This window comes from Elephas maximus, chromosome 3 (assembly GCF_024166365.1).
Source record: "Elephas maximus indicus isolate mEleMax1 chromosome 3, mEleMax1 primary haplotype, whole genome shotgun sequence".
Taxonomy (NCBI): domain Eukaryota; kingdom Metazoa; phylum Chordata; class Mammalia; order Proboscidea; family Elephantidae; genus Elephas; species Elephas maximus.
Window position 1 is genome coordinate 55,189,093 of NC_064821.1, and position 23,111 is coordinate 55,212,203.

Here is a 23,111-nt window from a genome sequence, read left to right on the forward strand (position 1 = left end):
TCATTGCATCAGGTAACTGCCATTCCCCAGTCACCCAGCCTGCTCTCCCCAGCAGCCAGCATGCTGCTCTGAGAGTTGGAGCCCAAGTGGCCTGAACCACACTATATAAAGAAGTCTTGCAAATAACCACTTGTCTGGCCAAGAAACCAGCTTCGGTCAATCTATAGTTCAGTCAATGGTCAATTGATGGGTCAATACATGACAGGGATTGAGTCCCATGATAGACACTGAAGGGAAGCGGAAGAGGGGAAGCCCCAGTTCCTGCCCTCTTGGGTGTACTAGATATGGCCTCAGAATCTGGAATCAGGTTTCCTTGAGCAACTTAAATGACTTCTCCAAGCTCCAGTGCTGTCACCTGTAAAAAAGGGGATAAAAGAATTAACCAAAACCAGCAAACTAGTTGCCATTGAATCAATTCTGACTCATGGCAACTCCACGTGTGTCAGAGTAGAACTGTGCTCCATAGAGTTTTCAGTGGCTGATTTTTTGGAATTAGATTGCCAGAATTTTCTTTTGAGGCACCTCTGAGTGGACTCCAACTTCCAATCTTTCCATTAGCAGCCAAATGTGTTAGCCATTTGCACCACCCAGCAACTCCTGACAGAATTAGGTGTGGATTAAATGACTTGATAGGTGTTAAGGTTCTGCCACTGAGTACTCGGTAAAGGTTAACTATTACCATTATCAAGGTCCACAAGGGAAAGAAAGGCTCCACAGCATTGTTTGCTTGTCCCCCTCCCTCCCTGTGACCTCCGGGTATTTTGCATGAGCTGGGCTCACTGGGGCTTTGGTTGGGTCTGTGTTACTCTCTCATTGCTGGAAGTGATCCATCCTCCCCCATCTAAGTTATAAGCTCTGTGAAGTGGTGCGAAAAAGAAAAGAGGCTTGGACATCAAGACTCCCGGCTTCCAGTTCTGGATTCTAGTGGGACTCTGGACTAGTTGCCCCTTGCTAGGCCTCACTTTCCCCATTTGGAAATGAAGGATAGGGGATTAAACTAGAAAATGAGCTAGGATTCCCTGGGAGGAAATGATGGCTATTTCCTCTATGTGCATCTCATTCCCCACATATATATACACTTCATATTATTATAACTTTTATATTGTATTAGAGTTTATAGCTATTCTATTATAATTAGTATATTGTTATAGTTGTTATACAATTTATATTATGTTATATTATAACATAGATATAATATATTATGATTACTGTAAGGTATCCTTATCCTAGGGTTAGGGAACTCATTAAATATTATATGTTGGCGTCACTATGGGAGTGCGGGGGTATGGACACCACCAGGTGATGCTGTCAGAGAGAGTGACATCAAAATGATTACCTATAAAAATATCCCTGTAGTTAGTTATAACAACAAAAGTATTTTTCATAAGCCTGGCTTATATGTATTAATACACCTACAAGGCTAAAATCCTACGCTAATTTACTTTGTGAACCTTCTCATGCGCTCTGGTCAGAGCTGTCATTATTACCCAATTACAGTGACGCTATGAACCACGTGGTTTCATTCACACGCACGACAAGCACGCCTTGTTGTTTTCTTTGCTGCCAGTGTTTTTATAGTTGCTGATTTTGTCAAGTTTTCTAATGGTTTAGCTACACTATTGCGGTAATTAGCATTTGTGAATGTGTATCTGTAACTTTTTTGAGAATGAAGCAGTAATTAGAGGAAAGGAAGGAGTGATATACAGAAATTATGATATATGAGTGACATTAGTACAAAAAACATTACTAAGGATTCAGTACAGTTTGGTACAGCAGCAGGTCTATGTAGGCGGTGACACCATGAGTTACCCCACTGGGTAACACCAGCCCTAGTGATGCCACTGATATTATGTCTCTATATAATAGCTCCAAGTAGTGGCTCACGAGGAGTCCCTGGTCGGCACAAATGGTTAAGAGCTAGACTACTAACCAAAAAGTTGCTGTTCGAACCTGCCTAGAGGCACCTCAGAAGTAAAGTCTGGCGACCTACTCCGAAAAGGTCACAGCCTTGAAAACCCTGTGGAGCAGTTCTACTGTGCACTCATGGGATCACCATGAGTCAGAATCAACTCGAGGGCAACCAACAACAGTGGCTTGAGTAGCATTTGCTTATTTTGGCCCATCATCCAAAGGAAGCCACTAAACCCATGCCACTGGGGAGGGGTGTCCCTGCCCATGGGGGCCAGAGAGAGGAAAGGATAGCTGGAGCTGACCCTCTCTGCTTGGTCCTCTTCCCCCAGCTCCTCCAGGACCTACCATGTGGCACTGGGCAAGCACAGCCTGTCCTCAGTGGAATCCGGCCCCATGAATGTCTCGGTCTCCAAGTCGGTGGTGCACGAGAAATGGAACTCCAGCCAGCTCTCCAAAGGGTACCTTCTGCCAAGCGTCTGGGGATGCTTAGGTGGGGGGTGGCAGAGACAGTGGTAGGGGGGCTCAGCCCCACCTCCACCTTTGCTCCTTCTCTAGGGTGAGGAAAAGGAGCTCTGACCACATGGAGGTAGAGCCAGCCCCTCCTGCTCCACAGGTGCCTAGGGTGTGGGTGTTATTGGGGGAGCTTGGAGTCTCCTCCCAGTTAAGCTGCAGGTCCACCCTGGACACTCACTGACCATGTACCTACTCTATGCCAAGCCCTGCAGACACCGGGTGGATGCTGCAGGCCCCATGGCTGTCAGTGGAGTTAGGACAGTCTCTCCTGCCTCCCTTCTCTGTGCTCCCCACAAACAAGGCCCTTTATGTTTTCAAGGATTTCCTGATACCTGTCAGAGACAGCCTGGAGTGACACATGCAGGAAGAAGACTGGGTTCCGGAGCTCTCTGAAGCCCCACAGCAGTTATTCCCCAGCCTTCAGGGAAATGGCAAGAGTCTTCCCACCTCTCCTCTCAGATGCTCGCATACCCCAGACCCCACCCTCTTACCCTTTATGGGGACCCCCTGCTTTCCCCCAGGTGCCGTAAGCCATGCTGGGCCCTGAACTGTGGGTGCTGGACACACAGAGACACACAGGTCACCGTGCCTGCTCTCAAGGAGCTTGTGACAGTGAGGCAGTGCAGGGTAGTGGTTAGGAATTGAGCTTTTGGTGTCTGATTGCTCAGGTCTGAATAAAGACTGTGTAACCTTGTGTGAGTTACCCTTTCTGTGCCTGGGTTTCCTCTCCTATAGAATGAGGATAATAACAGTGCCTACCTCTAGGGTTGTGAGGATTAAAGGAGACAATATATGGAAAGCACCTAAAAAGGGGGCAGGCACGTTATAGAAGCCATATATCTGAGCTCTCATCATCATCACCATCATCACTACTAGGGCAATTAAAGGTTGTAAGCGTTGGAACATATGAAGTGATGACGGAGTGGCCTGACGGGTCTGCCCACAAGAGTGAGAATGAGCAGAAGCGACTGGCTGGTTTTGCCGGAATTCTTTCGAAGTGCAGACCAAGTCGAGGCATATAACACGCCACATTAGAGTTAAGAGCTCACGTGTCTAATTCCCCTTCTGGATGGGATTTTCCAAGAGCTGGGGCTGTGCCTGATTCACTCCTGAATCTCTAGCCCCTAACCCAGGGTGTGGGCACATAGTAGGGATCAGGGAATGTTTGCTGAACATCAGGCTTCTTCCATGAGCACTAATCCTAAGATCCAGGTGGTGGTAAAAAAAAATTCAAGAGTCTTAGTTTCATTCACACCTTCATTCAACAAATATTTATTGAGCACCTACTATGTGCCAGGCCCTGTTCTAGGCACTGGGGAAACAGCAGTGAAAGAGACACACAAGCTCCCTGCCCCATGAGCTTTACGTTAACTCCTAAACTCGAGCTGCTCCTTGTAGCTCCGAGGGATGCCCCTTGCTAATCCCACAAGCATGGGTGCTCCAGTGGTCAATGGTGTCTGTACCTGGCGACTCTGTCTTCTATTAGGACAGGCTGGACTGTCCAACATTCCAGAAACTCTGCCATCACAGCTTCCTTTCTAATAAGCTCTCTGCCCACCATAGCGGTTAGCTTTCACAATCCTACAAACACTTAGTGCATCCCTTGTGCCAGGCACTGTGCTAAATGTTTCCTGTGTATTGTCTTATTTACTCTTCACACCACCTTTAGGAAGGAAGCACTATTATTAATTATTAATGACATTTTACAGATGACACTTGCCCAAGGTTACAGAGCTAGAGAGTAGCATTCAATAGGTGTGATGCACTTAGCAGAGAACCTGGTCATAGTAGGCCTTCAACATACTTTTATCATTATTGGCAACATCATTATCATTGTGGTCATCCCTCCACTAGAAGTAAAAGTCATCTCCCCTTTTCCCTCCTTCTCCATCATCTTGCTGGAATCCAGAGCTACTCATCATCCTCCCCTCCCCCAATCCAAAAGGGCAAGTCTGCAGCTCCAGAAGGGCCTCTAGGAAGAAGCTACCCAGTCATCACTTCAAATCACAAAATTTACTTCAACAGGCATACGGCCTCTTCTGCAGCCCAAGATGCTACTCTTGGGTGGCTGCCAAGAGCTCCTTCTGTCACGTCTTCCAGAAGACTCTTCATCCCAGGCCGATGGAGAGCAGGAGGGAACCATGTGGCTATAACACTCAGCATTCTCTCATTTAGTCAGCCAACAAGCATGGAGGTCTGCTGTAGTCCAGCACTGAGGATGATCTGCAAAGGGGTCCAGGAGTCATGAGTCAGTTCCTGCCCTCAAAAAGCTTGCTAGCAGATGAGACACATCCACAAGACACTAGAGAGACACAAAACGACACAGGTTGTGTCAGAGGGCGTGGGTGGACTGAGAGCTGGAAAAGTGGCCTTTCAAGTCAGGGGCAATGCCAGGACAAGGGACCTGCCACAGAATGGGCAGGTGTGTGCTAGAGCAGTGACCAGCTGTCTAGCTGGAGACGAGGATCAGTGCAGAGAAATTACGGAAGAGATGGTGAGGATGGTGCATTAGAACTGAGAAGGCTGTCAGCCCTAAGGACCTTAAATGTCTGTCCTATCAAAGGGTGTCACTGTCTCCGTTATCTATGGCTGCAGAACAAATTACTCAAAAATTTAATGGCTTAAAACAACAATTGTTTATTATAATTATCTCTCACTGTCCTGACTGGGCTCTGTCAGGTGGCTCTCACTCAGGGTCTCTCATGAGGTTGCAGTCAGATAGTGGCTGGGGATGGATCATCTCAAAGATTCCTCACGCACATGTCTGGGAGCTCATGCTGGCAGTCAGCTGGGACTACTGTCCAGGCCATCCACACGTGGCCTCTCTCTGTGGCCCGACCTTCTTCACAGCATGGAGGCTGAGTTCCAAGAGCCAGAGTCCCAGAAGGACCAGGCAGAAGCTGTATCTCCATTTAGGCCTAGTCTCAGAAGCCACATAAAGTCACTTCTGCCGTAATGACAAGCCCTCCCAGATTCAAGGCGCAGGAACACAGATCCCATCTCTTGATGGGCAGGGTCATCACGTTGTAAGAAGAATGTGTGGGATGGGAGATCTTGCTGCTGCCATCTTGGAAAATATAATCTGGCACAACCACCGGTTTTCTGAGCGACAGTGATGAATCTGGCAACACATGCAAGGTAGAATAGAGGAGAGAAAGACTAAAGGCCAAAAGGTCTTTTGATCTGAACATGTCCTGCCATTTTCTCAACCAAACACAGGAAATACATGGCAGAACAGACATCATCAGGCAATCATGGATTTTTTTTTTTTTTCTTGCTGAGCCTGGACAAGACCTCAGAATTCCTGACACACAGCACTGCTGGCAGCCATGGCTAGTTCATCAGAGTGGACATTGCAAAACAAAACCTATTTGCCAGCCCTGTTCTAAACCTTCTCCTAAAAGAGTTTAGAGAAATTAAGGTCTCCAAGCTCCACCAGGGTCAGAATGCAAACCTGTGGTTTTCACCACAGCTCCTCCAATCCCTCTTAGCCCTGAGAGAAGGCAGATTCACAATCAGCCTGCCTGAGGAGGGATTCAATACTTCCAGCTGGGGTTAGAATCAGAAATAAAATTGGGGTAGGAAAAGTCAATGCTTTCCTTATGCTCTGCCTCTTTCCTGCCTGACCCAGGAACGATATCGCTTTGCTCAAACTGGCCGACTCCGTCTCCCTGAGTGACAAGATCCAGCTGGCCCGCCTCCCAACTGCTGGCAGCATTCTGCCAAACAACTATGCCTGCTACGTCACGGGCTGGGGAAGGCTGCAGAGGAAGTGGGAGCCAAGGCCGCCCCAAGACTTGGGAGGGGGATAGAGAAGATGTCAGTCCTCTACTGTCATCTCCCAATCATTATTCCAGAGTCTTTGGAGGAAACAAAATTGACTTGACTACAACAGGTTTAGTTTGGTACCTTCACCAAACCAGAACATTTTTCCCATTGAAGGGACTTCAAATATCAGGAGGCTCACAGTCATTTTTATCACGTCATTTTTATTACATCATTCGTGACATTGCATGGATCTAGCTAAGCATAAAGGAGATTTGTTACCTTGTTATAAGGGTGTTTTACCTTTGTTATAAGGGTCTCAACCCAAGGGCAGAAAGGGAGCAGACTTCAGGAACAGCCTAGAGTCAGGGGCTGGAAGGCTAAAAAAAGCCTAGGAAAACTTTTCTCAGTATGTCTTTCTTGGAGAATCTTCATTCTTCTCCACATGGAAGAAAATGGCAGCCACTGCCAACGGCTCCCAGGTTTACATCCTCTCTGGCTGGGATCACTTAGTCCCAATCCCAAATTCCCAAGGAAAGAAACTCAGGGGCTTAGCTTGAGTCAGGTGTTCACCCCTGAACCAATCACCAGTGGCCAGAACACTAACCAATCAGCTGTGAGGACACGATATAGGCAAGCATGGCTGCTCCCATTGCAATTCTATGGCTAGAGGGAAGTAAAATGGGCTAGAAAAAGAGGTGCTAGGCAGAAAGCACAATGAGTGTTCACTACTCCTTTTTCCTCAACAGGCCGCTCGCCCCTGTAACACCTTCTCTCTGGTCTCTTGCAGCCAATGGTGCTGCTTCTGACATCCTGCAGCAGGGCCGTTTGCTGGTTGTGGACTATGCCACGTGCTCCAGCTCTAGCTGGTGGGGCAGCACCGTGAAGACCAATATGGTCTGTGCTGGTGGTGATGGTGTGGTCTCCAGCTGCAAAGTGAGTACAGAGGTGCCCATTCTTCACAATGAAGTGTGGCTGGGGGTGAGGAGTGTCTGGGGGTCATAGTATCCATCCTTCCACCTCCTGACAGAAGGACCCAGAAACAGTTCCAGACATTTGAGCAACTGGTCTTTGCCCTTGTAGTCTCCAGAAAAAATATTCTGTGGTTCCCCTCACAGTGTCCACAACCCTCATTGCCAGGAGGTCTGTCCTTGGGTCTCATCAAGCTCTCTCATTACAGTTATCTCTCTTCTTTCTTCTACATAGGAAGAGACTCAAGGGGAGGTATTCTCTGGGTTACCGGTTGCCATTCAGTCAATTCCTTACTCATGGTGACCCCATGTGTGTCAGAGTTGAGCTGATTTTTTAAAGTAGATCACCAGTAATTTTTGTGAACCACCTCTGGTTGGACTCAAAAAGCCAACATTTCTGTTAGCAGCTAAGCTTGTTAACCATTTGCACCACCCAGGGACTCCATTTTAAGAGGAATTCTACTTTATCTTTCGAGTTAATCCCTGTAATGTCCCAATGTGTCCCCTCAAGGTAGCTGCCACAGAAGCTATCCCGTGGACAGCACTTTAGCCAGAAGGAATGGCTATATCATAGGCTTCGAACCTCAGTGGACAGAGCAGGAAGGCACTCTGTCACTAACAGTGGGGACTTCCACGCACCCTTCACATCACACTGTGGCCTACACTCTCTGCCCTTATAGATCGCCTTCAGGAAAACTCCCTCATGCTCCCTCATCAGCACAGACCATATTGGTCTTCACTGTGCCGCCCCGTCAGCCAGAGCTGGAGATATCCAATGGTGGTTAGGAGCATGGGGTCTTAACTCTGGGACTAGGTCTTGTCTCCTTCACTTACTGCCTGTACAACCTCAGACAAGTCAACCTCTGGGAGCTTCAGTTTTTCCTCATCAGTGAAACGGGGCATATTAACGATATTTGCCTCATGGGTTTTTATGAGGATTAAATAAGGGATATAAAGTGCTTGGCTCAGTTCCAGACACACAGAAAGATTTAATAAATGTTACCTCTTGGTATCATGGTGCCATTTTGAGCTGTGACTGCTAGGTCCAGCTCAGAGGATATGGCAGCCCACAGTAGTGCAATATAAATGCATTGAGACAAGCAAAACACAGGATTTTAATGGGCAGTCCCATCCCCTCCTACCACATCGCCCTTGCTCTATCCGTCTTCAGGGGGACTCTGGGGGACCGCTGAACTGCCCAGCATCTAACAGCAAGTGGGAAGTACACGGTGTGGTCAGCTTCGGGTCCTCCCTCAGCTGCAACTACTACCACAAGCCCTCTGTCTTCACACGAGTCTCCAATTACATCGACTGGATCAATTCGGTAAGAACCAGCAAGCCCTGGGCTCCCTGGGTTCACCATGCTCATCTGCCCCCACAAGGGCAAAGCCTGTTGGGGTCTGAGAACCTTCTCCTTCCTTCTGAGAGCTAGGCAGGGGTCCCCTAGGAGGAGGCTGCAGGCTTGGGCAACTCCCTCATGGGCCCCAAAATCTCTGTGTGGATAAAGATGAATGTAAAGGAACATAGAGGACAGCCTTGGCCAGAGGGGTTAAAGACAAAGGATACTCCTCCAAACGTTAAGAGTGGGATTGCTAGGATTAGTATTTTATTTTCGCCTATCTATGTAAAAATTTTTTTTTTTATGTATAGTTCTAGACCCTACCATTCAGTGCTATCAATAGTTGTATTTATCTGCAAAGCCCCAAACCTGATAGTTCAAGACCTCCACAGCCTTAATTAGAAGAAATCAGAGGCCCTGAAGGAGGTACTCATTTGTTCATAATAATAATAACCATAAAAAATTATTTAAAAAAAAAAAGACTGGCACCAATATTGGGAGCAGCCATTGCTACCAGCAACAGTAGTTAGAACCGGCAACAACAGGAAGAATGGTCACAAGAAGTGGTGCCTGGGTGAGGGGGGAGGAGGCATTGCAACCTGGTGATGGGTGGTGGGAGGGAAAAGGAGGACACTCTGTGCTGATCGGGGGACTTTTTTTTTTATCATGGTAAATATATATGTAACAGAACATTTGACAGTTCATTGATCTTCCCAGGTACAGTTCAGTACCTTTATTGTGTTCATCATGGTGTACAACCATCACCCTTATCCGTTCTCACATCTCTCTATCATGCCTAACAGAAGTTCAGTGTCCTGCGGGGACTTGCTGAAACCACTTCCCGGCATTGCCACAGCCTCAGTTTGCTCATCTGTGAAATGGGACAGGGCCTCAGCATTTCAGGAGGCAGAACAAACAGGCTTTGTGGCAGAGCCCCAAAGAAGGGAAAGTTGACAACTGGTTTCATTATTTTGAGTTTAATTTGCAAAGAGCAGCTAAATGGAATTAAATGGATACTCCATTATAAAGTAAAATATGACACCATAGCCATGAGCATATGGTCACAGGAAGAAAAATACTCTGTCAAGTCAAGCAGGTGGGCTGCTTCCAAGTTTCCCCACCAGTACTCTCTGCTCCTTCTCCGTTTGTCTGTCTGATGGCGTTTCTTTGTCAACAAGTGGTCGGAGGAACCAGACATTCCAGAAAAGCTTGTCAATGAAAAATCTAAAATGAAGAAGACAATGGTCATGAATTTGCTTTTTTTTTTGAAAATGGAAGGAAAGTCATGATTCCATTTTAGCAGAGGAAAAGCTGAGTTCAGCTTTTGAGGTGCCACCGGCATTTCAAAGGAACCTGGCACAGGCCTCATTGGATGGAAGGTTGCTTAGGGGCCTTTTCCCTGCCAAATCTCAGGCTCCTTTTCTAGCCCCAGCTGCTGTGTGAGTCACCATGAGCCGGTCCTGGCAGTACCTGGGGGGGCCAAAGCAGGGTCCTGGGGCAAGTGTCCTGATTTGTTGTCCCCAGTATCATCTGTTCCCAGACAAGGACGACAGAGCAGACCAGGGCCGAAACCCATCACCAGATATCAGAGGGGATCAATAGGGAAAGCAAGCCTTAAAGAGACAGCTGGGCAGAGGCCCTGTATTTACAGGAGCGCAGGCAGGGCAGGCACAGATGCCCAGTGGCAGCTTCCAGGAGTAGATGAGTCAAGCTGCCGTCGCAGCCAGTTGTCCTCTGCAGAAGCTGCCGCCAGCAATGCAGCGAGGCTGAGTGGAATCTTGGAGTGGTCCCAGCCCAGGGGCCCGCCAGGGAGTCAGGCACAGCTGCAGCTCTGGGGGCACTTGGAAACACCTGCCCAGATAAATCAGACAGGTGACAAACCAAGGCCGGGAAGCTGCCAACAAAAGGCATGACCAGGAAAACGGCAGGAGGAGACAGGTAGCCAAGGGCATTTGTCCTTTCTACAAAAGTTTATGCAGTGCCAGCAACACAGAAATCTGTAGCAGTTACTAGGTTTTTTCCCAGCAAGTAATACATAGTCTTTGTTAAAACAGCAAAGGATGGGAAGCTGTTGCTTAATGGGTAGAGTTTCTGTTTGGAGTGACAGGAAAACTTGGAAGTAGTGGTGTTGGTTGCACAACATAGTATGTGCTGAATGTCACTGAACTGTACACCTAAAAATGGCTAAAATGGCAATTTTATGCTAAACATATTTTTCCACAATAAAAAAATAATTTTAATAGTAAAAGATTACAGGACTATATCAAGTAAAAAAGAAGTCCCCAATCATTCCATACCTTCATCTCCATGGCCCAAGGGTAATCATTGTTCTCAGACTGATGTGTGGTCTTCAAGACTTTATTTATATATTATGAACATGTATATACATAGTATCTTGTAACCAAAAATAGGATTTTATTCTTCACACCATTTTGCAACTTGGTTTGGCTAGGTGAAGCCAACATGGTGCTATAGACAGAAGCACCACACTGTTCCTCCACAGCAAAGACTCAAAAACTAAGTAAAACAGAGACAAACATCAATCCTGGAACCCTAAGCATCAAATGAAGGGATAAAGAACTCAACCAAGCACCGAATGCAGTAAGAAAATGACAGAGAGTGAGGCTAGCTACAGACTGGAGGTCCCCTATCAGCTAACGAGGCATGAATTCACCATCTTGGGCCCCTCAGCCACCAAGAACAGTGGACAGGGAGTATGGAAAGGCAGATTCACTGAGCTCCCAGCAGGAGACAGAGCACCTGGTAACCGGCGAAACACACTTTCCCACCATCCAACCTTCTTCCCCCTGTACAGCCTTTGTAGCTTTCCAGAGAGCCACAGTTGCTCGGCCAGGGACACTCTGGCTCCTTGCCACTTAGATTTACCCCGCCCACACATGCCAGCTCCTTTAGTGCCATTTTTTTGTTGCTGTTGTTGTTTTGGCTTCTTCTCTCTCTCTCTTACCTCCTTCCTTTTCTTTCGCTCAAACATCTGGCTCTGTTTGCCATCTTCACTGCTTCTCGACAGGCTGTGCAGTACCGCTAAGCTGGGGAACCACGTCCCTGGTACATGTGGCAAAGCCAGAGGGCTCCCTTTGGGCTTTTATTTTTCTTTCTTTCTTTTTCTTTTTCAGTTTCTTGTCTCTATCATCCTTCCTTTCTTTTATCCTGAACACCTGGTGCCATTTGCCATCTGTTCCTTCTAGACAAGCTATGCAGTGTAGCTAGGCTGGGGAGCCAGTTCTCTGGTCTGTACCACCAAGCCAGAGGGCTTCCTTGGGGCATTTTTTTTTTCCTCTTCTTTTCTCAGTTCCTTGTCTCTCTCTGCCTGCCTTCCTTCCTTACCCTTCTCCTGAACACCTAGCACTGTATGCCAGCTCCACTCCTTCTTTACAGGCTGTGCAGCCACAGCTCGGCTGGGGAACCACTTCCAGTGGGCTTCTTTGGGGCATTTTTTTCTTTTTTTGGTTTCTTATCCTCTACCGTCCTTCTTTTCCTTCTCCCCAACTACTCAGCATCCATTTTGTTTTGTTTTGTTTTCCCCTCCCTCAGTTTCTTTTCTCTCAACATTCCTTTCCTTTCTCCTGACTACCTCGCCGCGTGTGCTTCTCGCAATGTATTTTTTAATCTAGTTTCTTATCTCTCTCTCCCTTCCTTCCTTCCCTTCCTTTCTTCCACACACTTAGCTGCACATGCTCTATCTATCCCTTCTTAAGGGGCTGTGCCACACCGCCCAGCCACAAAGCCATGAGCACATGGCTTCCCCAAGTCTGTACCACTCCAACAGCAGGCTCCCTCAGCATTTTTTTTTTTTTTTGGCTTCTGTTTCTCTCTCCCCTTTCTCTTCTTTCCCTCACCCACTTAGCTCCACACATCACATCCTTCCCCCTCCCTCCTGCCTATTTGCGCCATGCCCTGAGCATCGCACTGCCGAGCGACATAGGCACAGTCTATCGGAACCTACCCTCCACTGCCCCCTGGCCATGCCCTGTAGGCCCCAGTATCTCAGCGCACCTGCTCAGACATAACCAAGTAAAACAAAAAAGCGGAAGAAACAAACAAATCTACAATCAATACAAAATAATTACTGAATGTCCTGAAGACAGCAGGCAATATCAAAACATATTTAAAAAACAGGACAGGATGGTTCCAGTATGCGTTCAAAATAAAACACCAGATGACCTTCCAGTAGAAGAAAAGACACTGGAACTACCTGGTAGAGAATTCACATCTCTAACATTCAGGGTTATCCAAGAGATGAAGGAAAAAGCAGACAAAAATGAGGGGGAAAAAAGGCAAAATCATGGAAAAGCCAGACAAAACAATGGAAGAATTCAGGAAAAACCAGAAAAATCATACAGGAAGAAAATGTCAAAAGAAAACCTCACAACTAGAAATCATACAAAAACAGCAATTAGAAATCCAAAAGATAAACAACAAGATTTCAGAAATGGACAGTGTCACAGAAGGTTTGAGGAGCAGGGTTCAAACAACGGAAAAGAGGATGAGCAAAATTGATGCTAAATCCTTGGATACAACTTTGATTGAGGAAAAATCAGAGAAAAGAACAACGAAAAACAAAGGAACCCTGAGAATGGCGTGGGATACAATCAAAAGCAAAAATCTGCATGCGACTGGAGTTACAGAACAGGAGGAGAAAAAGGAAAACACAGGGAGGATCATTGAAGAACTGCTGACAGAAAATTTCCCTAATATCCTGAAAAATGAAAAGCTGACCATCCAAGAAGCTCAATGATCCCCACATAGAATAAACTTCAAGAGAAAATAACCAAGGCACATTATAATTATACTCGCTAAACCAAAGACAAGGAAACAATCCTGAGAGCAGCTCGAGAAAAACAGAAAGTCACATACAGAGGGGACACAATAAGACTAAGCTTTGATTACTCGAGAAAGACCATGCATGCAAGAAGGCAATGAGATGACATATATAAAACCTTAAGAGAAAATAACTACCAACCAAGAATAATATATCCTGTAAAACTCTCACTCAGATGTGAAGGTGAAAATAGAAAATTTCTAGATAAACTGAAATTAAGCAAATATGTAAAAACAAACCAAATTTACAAGAATTTTAAAGAGAGTCCTTTGGTTAGAAAAACAACAACATCAGACAACAGCCTGAATCTAGGATGCAAGACCACATCGGTCAGATACTAACATAGATAATGAACTCTCAAGGACAAAACAAAATTAAATAAATGATTTACAACAGGGAACCAGAGAGGTTAATCTGTAAATGACAACAACATCAGAATAAAAGAGGGAATAAACACTGTAGGTATAAACCAAAAACCAAAACTTGCTGGGATTGAATCAATTCCAATTAATAGTGACCCTAGAGGACAGAGTAGAACTGCCCCACAGGGTTTTCAAGGAGCACATGGTGGATTCAAATTGCTGACCTTTTGGTTAGCAGCCACGGCTCTTAACCACTATGCCACCAGGGTTTCCAGTGTAGGTACAGAACTTCCAAATGGAGAGGAAGTCAAGGCAATACCAAGTAATAAAAGACTGGTTAAAACTTAGGAAGATAAGGGTAAATTTCAAGGTAAACACAAAGAAACTTAACTAACCTACTCATCAAAATGAAGAAGAATAACAAAGTCTCAGTAAACACAAAATCTACAAAAATGAAAGAAATGAACAACAACAAAAAAAATCCATAAACAAAACGAATTCAGCACCGGAGAGTAAGAGGAACAAGGAAAACATCAGCACACAAAAAAAAAGCACTACAAAATGACAGCAATAAACTCACACCTATCGATAATTACGCTGAATGTAAATGGCCTAAATGCATCCATAAAGAGACAAAGAGTGACAGAACGGATTAAAAAAACAGGATCTACACATCTTAGAAACAAATACAGAAATTTATTAAAAATCAAAGGAGGGAAAAAAATATAAAGGAAAAAGCTACCGAAAAAGAGCCAGAGAGGCAATACTAATCTGACATAAAATAGACTTTAAAACAAAATCCATCATAAAAGCCAAAGAAGGATATTATGTAATGATTAAAGGGACAATCCATCATGAAGACGTAACCATAATAAATACCTACGCACCCAATGACAGGGCTCCAAAATACATAAAACAAACACTAACAGCACTGAAAAGAGAAACTGACACTTCCATAATAATAGTAAGAGACTTCAACACACCACTCTTGATAAAGGACGGAACATCTACAAAGAAACTCAACAAAGACACAGAAGATCTAAAGGCCACAATCAGCCAACCTGACCTCATAGGCATACACAGAACACTCCGCCCAACAGCTGCAAAGTACACGTTCCTTTCCAATTGCACATGGAATGTTCTCCAGAATAGACCTCATCTCAGGCCACAAGGCAACCCTCAACAAAATTCAAAACACTGAGATAATACTCAGTATCTTCTTTGATCACAATGCCATCAAGGTGAAAATTAACAACAGGAAGAACAAGAAAAAAAAACCAATTACATGGAAACTGAATAACACCCTACTTAAAAACCACCAGGTAACAGAAGAAATCAAAGATGGGGTCAAAAAATCACAAGAATGAAAACACATCATACCAAAACCTTTGGAACACAGCAAAAGCAGTGCTCAGAGATGAACTTATAAAATTAGATGCACCCATCAAAAAAGAAGAAAGGGACAAAAGCAAAACATTAGCAAGACAATTTGAACAAACAGAAAGAGATCAGTAAAAGAAGCCCACAGCCACCAGAAGAAAGGCACAATAAAGATCAGAGCAGAAATAAATTAAATAGAGACTAGAAAAACAATAGAATCAACAAAACCAAAAGTTGGTTCTCTGAAAGGATAAACAAAATCGACAAAAAATGTTGGCCAAATTGACAAAAGAAAAATAGGAGAGGACACAAATAACCCAAATAAGAAATGAAATGGGGGACATTACAACAGACCCAACTGAAATAAAAAGCATCATAATAGAGCACTATGAAAAACTACACTCAAACAAACTTGAAAACCTAGAGGGAATGGACAAATTTCTAGAAACACACTAGCTACCCAAACTAACACAAACTGAAGTTCAAAATCTGAACAAACACATAACAAGAGATTGAAAAGATTTTTTAAAAAACTCCCAGCAACAACAGAAAAAAAAAACCATGGCCAAATGGCTTCACGGGAGAATTCTACCAAACATTCAGAAAAGAGCTCATGTACCAGTTGTACTCAAACTATTTTGGAAGATAGAAAAGGAAGGAATACTTCCGAATTCTCTCTATGAAGCCAGCCTAACTCTGATACCAAAATCAGGCCAAGATACCACAAAAAAACAAAATTAGAGACCAATATATCTCATGAATATAGATGACAAAATTCTAGCCAGTAGAGTTCAGCATCATATCAAAAAGATAATACGCCACAACCAAGTGGGATTCATACCAGGTATGCAAGGATGGTTCAACATTTGAAAATCAATCAATGTAATCCACCACATAAATAAAAGAATCACATGATCATCTCAATCGACACACAAAAGGCATTTAACAAAGTCCAACACCCATTCCTGATAAAAACTCTCAATAAAATAGGTATAAAAGGGAAATTCCTCGACATAAGAAAGGGCATCTCTACAAAACCAACAGCCAACATCATTCTTAATGGAGAGAGGCTGAAAACATTCCCCTTGAGAACAGTAACAAGACAAGAATGCCCTTTACCACCACACCTATTTAACACTGTGCTGGAAGTCCTAGCGAGAGCAATAAGGCAAGAAAAAGAAATAAAGGGCATCCAAATTGGTAACAAATAAGTAAAACCGTCCCTATTTGCGGATGATATGATACTATATGTAGAAAACCCAAAAGACTCCATGAGAAAACTACGGGAACTAACAGAAAGATTCAGCAGAGTAGCAAGATACAAGGTAAACATAAAAAAATCAGTTGGATTCCTCTACACCAATAATGATGACGAGGAAATCAGGGAAACAATGCCATTTATAATAATAAAAAAAAAAAGACCTATACAAAGAAAACTGCAAAACACTACTGCAAAAAAACAAGAGAACTACATAAATGGAAAAACACACCATGCTCTTGGATAGGTAGACTCAACATTGTAAAAATGTCAATTCTACCTAAAGCAATCTACAAAGACAATGCAATCCCGATCCAAATACCAACTTCATTCTTTAAAGAGATTTAAAAACTAGTCACTAACCTTATATGGAAAGGGAAGAGGCCCCATACAAGTAAAGTACTGTTGAAGAAGAAGAATAAAGTAGGAGGGCTCACACTACCTGACCTCAGAACCTGCTATATAGCTATGGTAGCCAAAATAGCCTGGTACTGGCATGACAGATACATTGACCAATGGAACAGAATTGAGAACCCAGAATGTAAACCCACCCACCTACAGTCACCTGGTCTTCAAAAAGGGCCCGAAGTTCATCAAATGGGGAAAAGACAGGGTTCTTAATAAATGGAGCTGGACAACTGGATGTCCATCTGCAAAAAAAAATAGGACCCATACCTCACACCACACACACAAAAAAATTCAAAATGGATCAAAGACCTAAATACAAAACCAAAAACTATAAAGATCATAGAAGAAAAAATAGGATCAACACTAAAGGCCCTAATACATACCATGAACAGGATAGAAACCATAACTAACAACACACAAACAGCAGAAGATAAACTAGATAACTGGGATCTTCTAAAAATTAAACACTTATGCTCATCAAAACACTTCACCAAAGGAGTTAAAAGAGAACCTACAGATTGGGAAAAAACTTTCGGCTATGACAAATCCGACAGAGGTCTAATCTTTAAAATCTACAGGGAAATCCAACACCTCTACAACAAAAGACAAATAATCCAATTAAAAAATGGGCAAAGGATATGAACAGACACTTCATCGAAGAAGACATTCAAGTGGCTAACAGGCACAGGAGGAAAAGCTCAGATCACTAGGCATTAGAGAAATGCAAATCAAAACCACAATGAGATACCATCTCTCCCCTTCATTGTTGGCATGAATCAAAAAAACAGAAAATAACAAATGTTGGAGAGGCTACGGGGAGACTGGAACTCTTACGCACTGCTGGAGGGAATGCAAAATGGTACAACCACTTTGGAAAATGATATGGCACTTCCTTAAAAAAAAAAATACCATATGATACAGCAATCCCACTCCTAGGAATATATCCTGGAGAAATAAGAGCTGTCACAGGAATAGACATATGCACACCCATGTTCATTTCAGCACTGTTCACAATATCAAAAAGATGGAAACAACCTAGATGCCCATCAACAGATGAATGGATAAACAAACTATGATACATACACCCAGTGGAATACTATGCAAAGATAAAAAAACAACGATGAATCTGCAAAGCATCCCACAACATGGATGAATCTGGAGGGCATTATGCTGAATGAAATATGTCAATCACAAAAGGACAAATATGTATGAGACCACTACTATAAAAACTAATGAAAAGGTTTACACACAAAAAGAAACAATCTTTGATGGCTACGAGGGACGGGAAAGGTGGGGAGGGAAAAACACTAAATAGACAACAAATAAGTGGTAACTTTGGTCAAGGATAAGACAGTACATAATACTGGGAAGCCAGTACAACTTGTCCAAGGCAAGGCCATGGAAGCTCCATAGACACATCCAAACTCCCTGAGGGATGGAATTGCTGGGCTGGGGGCTGTGGGGACCATGGCCTTGGGAGACATACCGTTCAACTGGCATAACGGAGTTTGTAAAGAAAATTTTCTACATTCTACTTTGGTGAGTAGCGTCTGGGGTCTTAAAAACTTGTGAGCAGTCACCTAAGATACTTCACTGGTCTCACCCTGCCTGGAGCAAGGGAGAACGAAGAAAAACAAAGACACAATAGAAAGTTAGTCCAAATGACTGGTGGACAACTACTACAGCCTCCACCAGATTGAGTCTCGCACAACTAGATGGTGTCCAGCTACCACTACCAACTGCTCTGACAGGGATCACAACAGAGGGTCCCGGACAGAGCTGGAGAAAAATGTACAACAAAATTCTAACTCACAAAAAAATTTTTTAAATGATCAGACTTACTGGGGTCTGACAGAGACTGGAGAAACCTCGGGAGTATGGCCTCCAAACACCGTTATAGCTCAGCGATAAAGTCACTCCTGAGGTTCACACTTCAGCCAAAGATTAGACAGGTCCATAAAACAAAACGAGCCTAAATGGGCACACCAGCCCAGGGGCAAGGATGAGAAGGCAGGAGGGGACAGGAAAGATGGTAATAGGGAACCCAAGGTCGAGAAGGGAAGAGTATTGACATGTTGTGGGGTTGGCAACCAATGTCACAAAACAGTATGTGTATTAATCATTTAATTGAGAAGCTAGTTTCTTCTATCAACCTTCATCTGAAGTACAATTTAAAAAAAAAATTAACAGATGCAGCTTATAGCCTCACCCATACGGCATGAAATCCATAAACACTCCCATCCACACATTTCACGTATAATTTTTAGGAGCCCACAGGCCCCCTGGAGCCCAAGCAGGACTCCAGGCCAGGACCGCTGCAGGTCAGTGGAAGGCTGTGATAACACCTTGTTCTCCTCAGGCAGGAGCTGCCTCTGATTCTAGGGCTTCGAACTGGTTCATTCCAGTTTGAACCCCTGCTGAGAATTTGGATTTCTAACAAGTTCCCCAAAACCCAAGCCCACTGCCATCAAGTGGATTCCAACTCATAGCAACCCTATAGGACAGAGAGTAGAACTGCCCCATAGGGTTTCTAAGGCTGTAAATCTTTACGGAAGCAGGCTGCCACATCTTTCTCCTGCCGACCGGCTGATGGGTTCGAACCACCGACCTTTTGCTTAGCAGATGAGTGCTTTTAACCACTGTGCCACCAGGGCTTGCTTAACAAGTTCCCAGGTGACACTAATGCTGCTGCTGGTTAGGGACCAGTTCTGTGAATCACTAGTAGGGCAGCAGTTCTCAAACTTTATTATACCTAAGAATCACCTGGGGATCCTGTTAAACCATAGATTCTGATTCAGTATATCTGGGGTGGCAATGCAAATCTCAGCAGTGGAACAAACCGTTTCAGAGCCCCGTCTGATTCACATGAGCAGCGCATTGCCCAAGAGAAAGGCAGGGAAACTGCCAAGCTCAGCTCTGCAGTTTGGTTCACTTGATTATTTTCTTGTCTGTGTCCCTGCAGGTGATTGCAAATAACTAACCGAAAGAATTCCCCAGGACTGTTTCAGAATTGGAACGGTTACAGAGGAAAAAATAAAACAAAGTGGCAACTACATCAATCTTACCTTGGTGCGAGTCTTATTAGCAAACTGTCCTAACGTCCAAAAAAGAAAACCAAACCCACTGTCATCTAGTTGATTCCGACTCACGGAGACATCATATGTTACAGAGTAGAGCTGCTTCACAGGTGTGGGGGGAAACAGCCCCAGCAAGGGAAGACCCTCACTGTGCGTCCTGGCAGATAATCCGAAGAACTGACACGTAGCCCTTTCCAGATTCAAACGTTTATTCAGGGAAACTTACTGACACAGGCAAGCAGCTGCTCTCCAGTGGTGGCCAGCTGGAGTATTTTCCGCAACCACCAGCAAGGGACCCAAGCTTACATACCATTCCACCTGGGACCAAGGCTCATCGTTTTCTCCCACGTCCTTGGGCGCTCAGTGTTCCCAGGGACTTCACGTCCAGGCCCAGATGTTTTCCTTCATGTTGCTAAGGCATTCTTCAGCCTTCGCCGCTGGCCCAGTCACGCCCCTCCCGGCCTTGTACCTTAGCCTGAGTCTATCCCGAATTCATCCCCAGCACGCTTTGGGGAAGAGCAAAGCTGACTCCATTAGGGAGGGGATGCATATAGCTGAATAGCATTACCCTACAATAGGGTTATCTTGGCTGTAATCTTTGCAGAAGCAGATCACCAGGCCTTTCTTCTGCAGCACTGCTGGATGGGTTTGAAGCAACCTTAGGTAACTTTGCACACCCAAGGACTTCATTCTAACATCGCAAAACCAAAACCCGTTGCCGTCAAGTCGATTCTCATAGCGACCCTACAGGACAGAGTAGAACTGCCCCATAAGGTTTCCAAGGACTGGCTGGTGGATTCGAACTGTGACATTTTGCTTAGCAGACAAGCTCTTAAACACCGCACCCCAGGGCTCCTCCTAATGTCCAGGGGCCCTAAAAGCAAGAAAGAAGCTGGGATCAGGACAGCCTAAAGGACCTCAGGGATGGGGCCTGGGGTCCCAGGATTGCCCTGCAGTCTCGGGGTCCTTCAGCAAGTCGGGCACTTGGGAGGCACAGGCCGGGAGCCAGGTCTCCTTACTGGTTAACTACATTTACCTGGACAAGTGATTTCACCTCCCTCGGCACAGGCTTCACGCCCCTGCCACCTTCCTAGGGCAGGGTGGGCACCAAATGAAATGCGATGGGGAAATGTTTTGAAAAAGGCAAAAGTTACCTTTGTAAGGAAGAGGAGTGTGAGCAAAATGAGGGGGGAAAATGGGCAGAAGGGAGTCCATATTCACCTAAGATTTGTTTTTTAAGAATACAACACAGAAAAAAATAGCAAATTGTAAAGCTTCATTCAGAATCCACAGATTAAAGTTGTTCGGGGCCTAGTAGCCCCAAGCCTGCAGAGCTAAGAGATGCTGGTTTCTTTGTTGTCAAAAGCTCCTATCAATCAGTGGTTCTCAAGACTGGCAGTTTTGCCCCCCAGGGGACATTTGGTGATGTCTGGAGTCGTTTTTGGTTGTCACACTTGGCAACGTGCTACTAGCACCTAGTGGGTGGAGGCCAGGGATCCTGCTAAGCATCCTACAGGGCACAGGACAGCCTCCCACCACAAAGAAGCACCCGGCCCCAAATGCCAACAGAAGGCACAGGGGCCACAGGCCACAGTCACTGGCCCAGGAGCCAGCCACAGGTGAAGGGGCCACGTGGTGCCCAAGACGCCCTTCGGCACCTCTTCCTCCATTGCTTGGCCGTCCTTCATGTCCAATACGGAAGCCTGTCTGCCCTTATGGGGAAGGAGCAGCCACTCCACAGGCTAGGAAATCCTTCAAAGCCTGACAGCCAGTCATAGGGACGTCCAGGCCTGGAGCAGGAAGGCTTGGGGCTGAAAGGTAAGGCAGGGTGTGGGGCCTGGGCCTCAACAAGTTTTAAAGAAAAGTTTTTTCCGGAGGAAATTAAAATAACCCGGCATCTGTTTGTAAATCCCTTTCTCTGAAACAGCGTTGGCGACCTGTGAAGACACAAGAACAGAGAGGGCTGTGTGAGTTCTCGTTACTGACGTAAGAATTCAAAAAGGGGCCTGGGAAGAAGAGCCACTAAATCAGCACTTGAAAGAGCAAAACCGGTCAGTGGCAAAAGGACAAACACTGCATGATCTCATTTATATGAAGTAAGTAAACATACAGAAACCAAAGATTATGAGTGGTTACCAGAGGTAGGAGGGAGGGGGAGGGGAAGGGGTTGATAAGGTGCTGGAAGGGTTTGGGGAAGGGCAGCGAGAACGGCCACACAACAGAAAAGCGTAACTGACATCATCGACTTGGAAGGTGTACTGGCGAATGTTTTGGTGCGTGTATTTTTACCACAACAACAACAAAAAATACAGCTATAACTGCAGCCTCCTTTACTGGAAGGTTTTAAGATCAATCACCTCAACTAAAAGTTTAAAAAACTCAAAATTGCACTTAAAATGGTCAAAATGTCCATTTGTATGTTAAATATGCACCGCCTAGCCCTGACTGTCCCTCCCCCACCCACAGGGCCCCAGGAGCCTGAGGGTCCCTTGCCCAGGACCACCACAAGGGGGCCCCCTGGAGTTGTGCTAGGTGTGACCTGCCCTTGCTTCTCTTCTCTCCTCAGCTCTGCTCAGCAGAGAACAGAGCCGGAGCCTCCCTCAGGAGAAAGGAGTGGTCCCAGCCCTAAAGCCCCTTCCCACAGCAGGAAATACCTGTGCAGAGCAGGAGGGACCCTAGTGTGCTAATGCCCAAAGGCAAGGACTAGGCTCTAGGCCCTCAGCGGAGCCAACTGTTGAAGTGGGGTTTTCACGTAGCGGGCTACAGCTCTGCCAAGCCATCCTTCAGTGGTCTTCAATTAGGGCCTTCTGAGAAGGGGTATGCTAAAGGCGAGTCATGGTTCTTGGGGAGCATGACTACATAGAGAGGCAAAGGGTGCCAAGATGGCCCCATGGCCTGCCTCTTTGGTGCCATTCTTGGCTACTGACCCATCCCAGTCTGTGGACCCATACCATCTCACGGGAGTAGGGGGAGCTTGGAGGTTTCAGCCTAGGAGCCTCAGAGGAGACAGTGGGGAATGGAAGCTCTGGGGACCCCCAAAGGGCAAATGTCACCGCAAGCAGTTCCATCTCACATTAAAAGAAGAAAGAACACTGACTCTCATGGCAAATCAAGGCACAGAGGCAGACGGAGTGCTTACTGTCCTTTACCTTTCATTTGGGCTTAGCGCTTTCTCAGCTCAGGTCAGCGCCCTGCTCAGGTCAGCGCCCTGCTCAGCACCCCCACCTGCCCTGAGGAGGGCACCCCGCTCCCAGCACGCGCCCCCTTCTGCCGGAAGGCAGGCCTCA

General features: G+C 45.4%; 3 protein-coding genes across 4 annotated transcripts in view; 2 read left to right on the top strand and 1 right to left on the bottom strand.

Moving 5' to 3' along the window:
• LOC126072599 (chymotrypsin-like elastase family member 2A) overlaps positions 1–19,734 on the top strand; it is a 91,318-nt gene extending 71,584 nt beyond the window's left edge. Inside the window, exon 8 of the mRNA XM_049877995.1 lies at positions 19,710–19,734. Within this exon, the coding sequence (XP_049733952.1) occupies positions 19,710–19,727 (18 nt within the window). The 3' untranslated portion in view covers positions 19,728–19,734. The remainder of the gene's footprint in view (positions 1–19,709) is intronic.
• Positions 1–19,734, top strand: part of LOC126072601 (chymotrypsin-like elastase family member 2A) — a 24,707-nt gene extending 4,973 nt beyond the window's left edge. The window contains exons 3-8 of the mRNA XM_049877997.1: positions 1–12; positions 2,241–2,369; positions 6,056–6,192; positions 6,980–7,125; positions 8,332–8,484; positions 19,710–19,734. The exon at positions 1–12 is cut by the window's left edge and continues 86 nt beyond it. Of these exons, the coding sequence (XP_049733954.1) occupies positions 1–12; positions 2,241–2,369; positions 6,056–6,192; positions 6,980–7,125; positions 8,332–8,484; positions 19,710–19,727 (595 nt within the window). The 3' untranslated portion in view covers positions 19,728–19,734. The remainder of the gene's footprint in view (positions 13–2,240; positions 2,370–6,055; positions 6,193–6,979; positions 7,126–8,331; positions 8,485–19,709) is intronic.
• LOC126072598 (caspase-9-like) overlaps positions 18,975–23,111 on the bottom strand; it is a 34,123-nt gene continuing 29,986 nt past the window's right edge. Inside the window, exon 9 of one of the 2 annotated variants that reach the window (XM_049877994.1) lies at positions 18,975–21,761. In XM_049877994.1, the coding sequence (XP_049733951.1) occupies positions 21,669–21,761 (93 nt within the window). In that variant the 3' untranslated portion in view covers positions 18,975–21,668. The remainder of the gene's footprint in view (positions 21,762–23,111) is intronic. The other variant, XM_049877993.1, reaches the window with a different exon arrangement.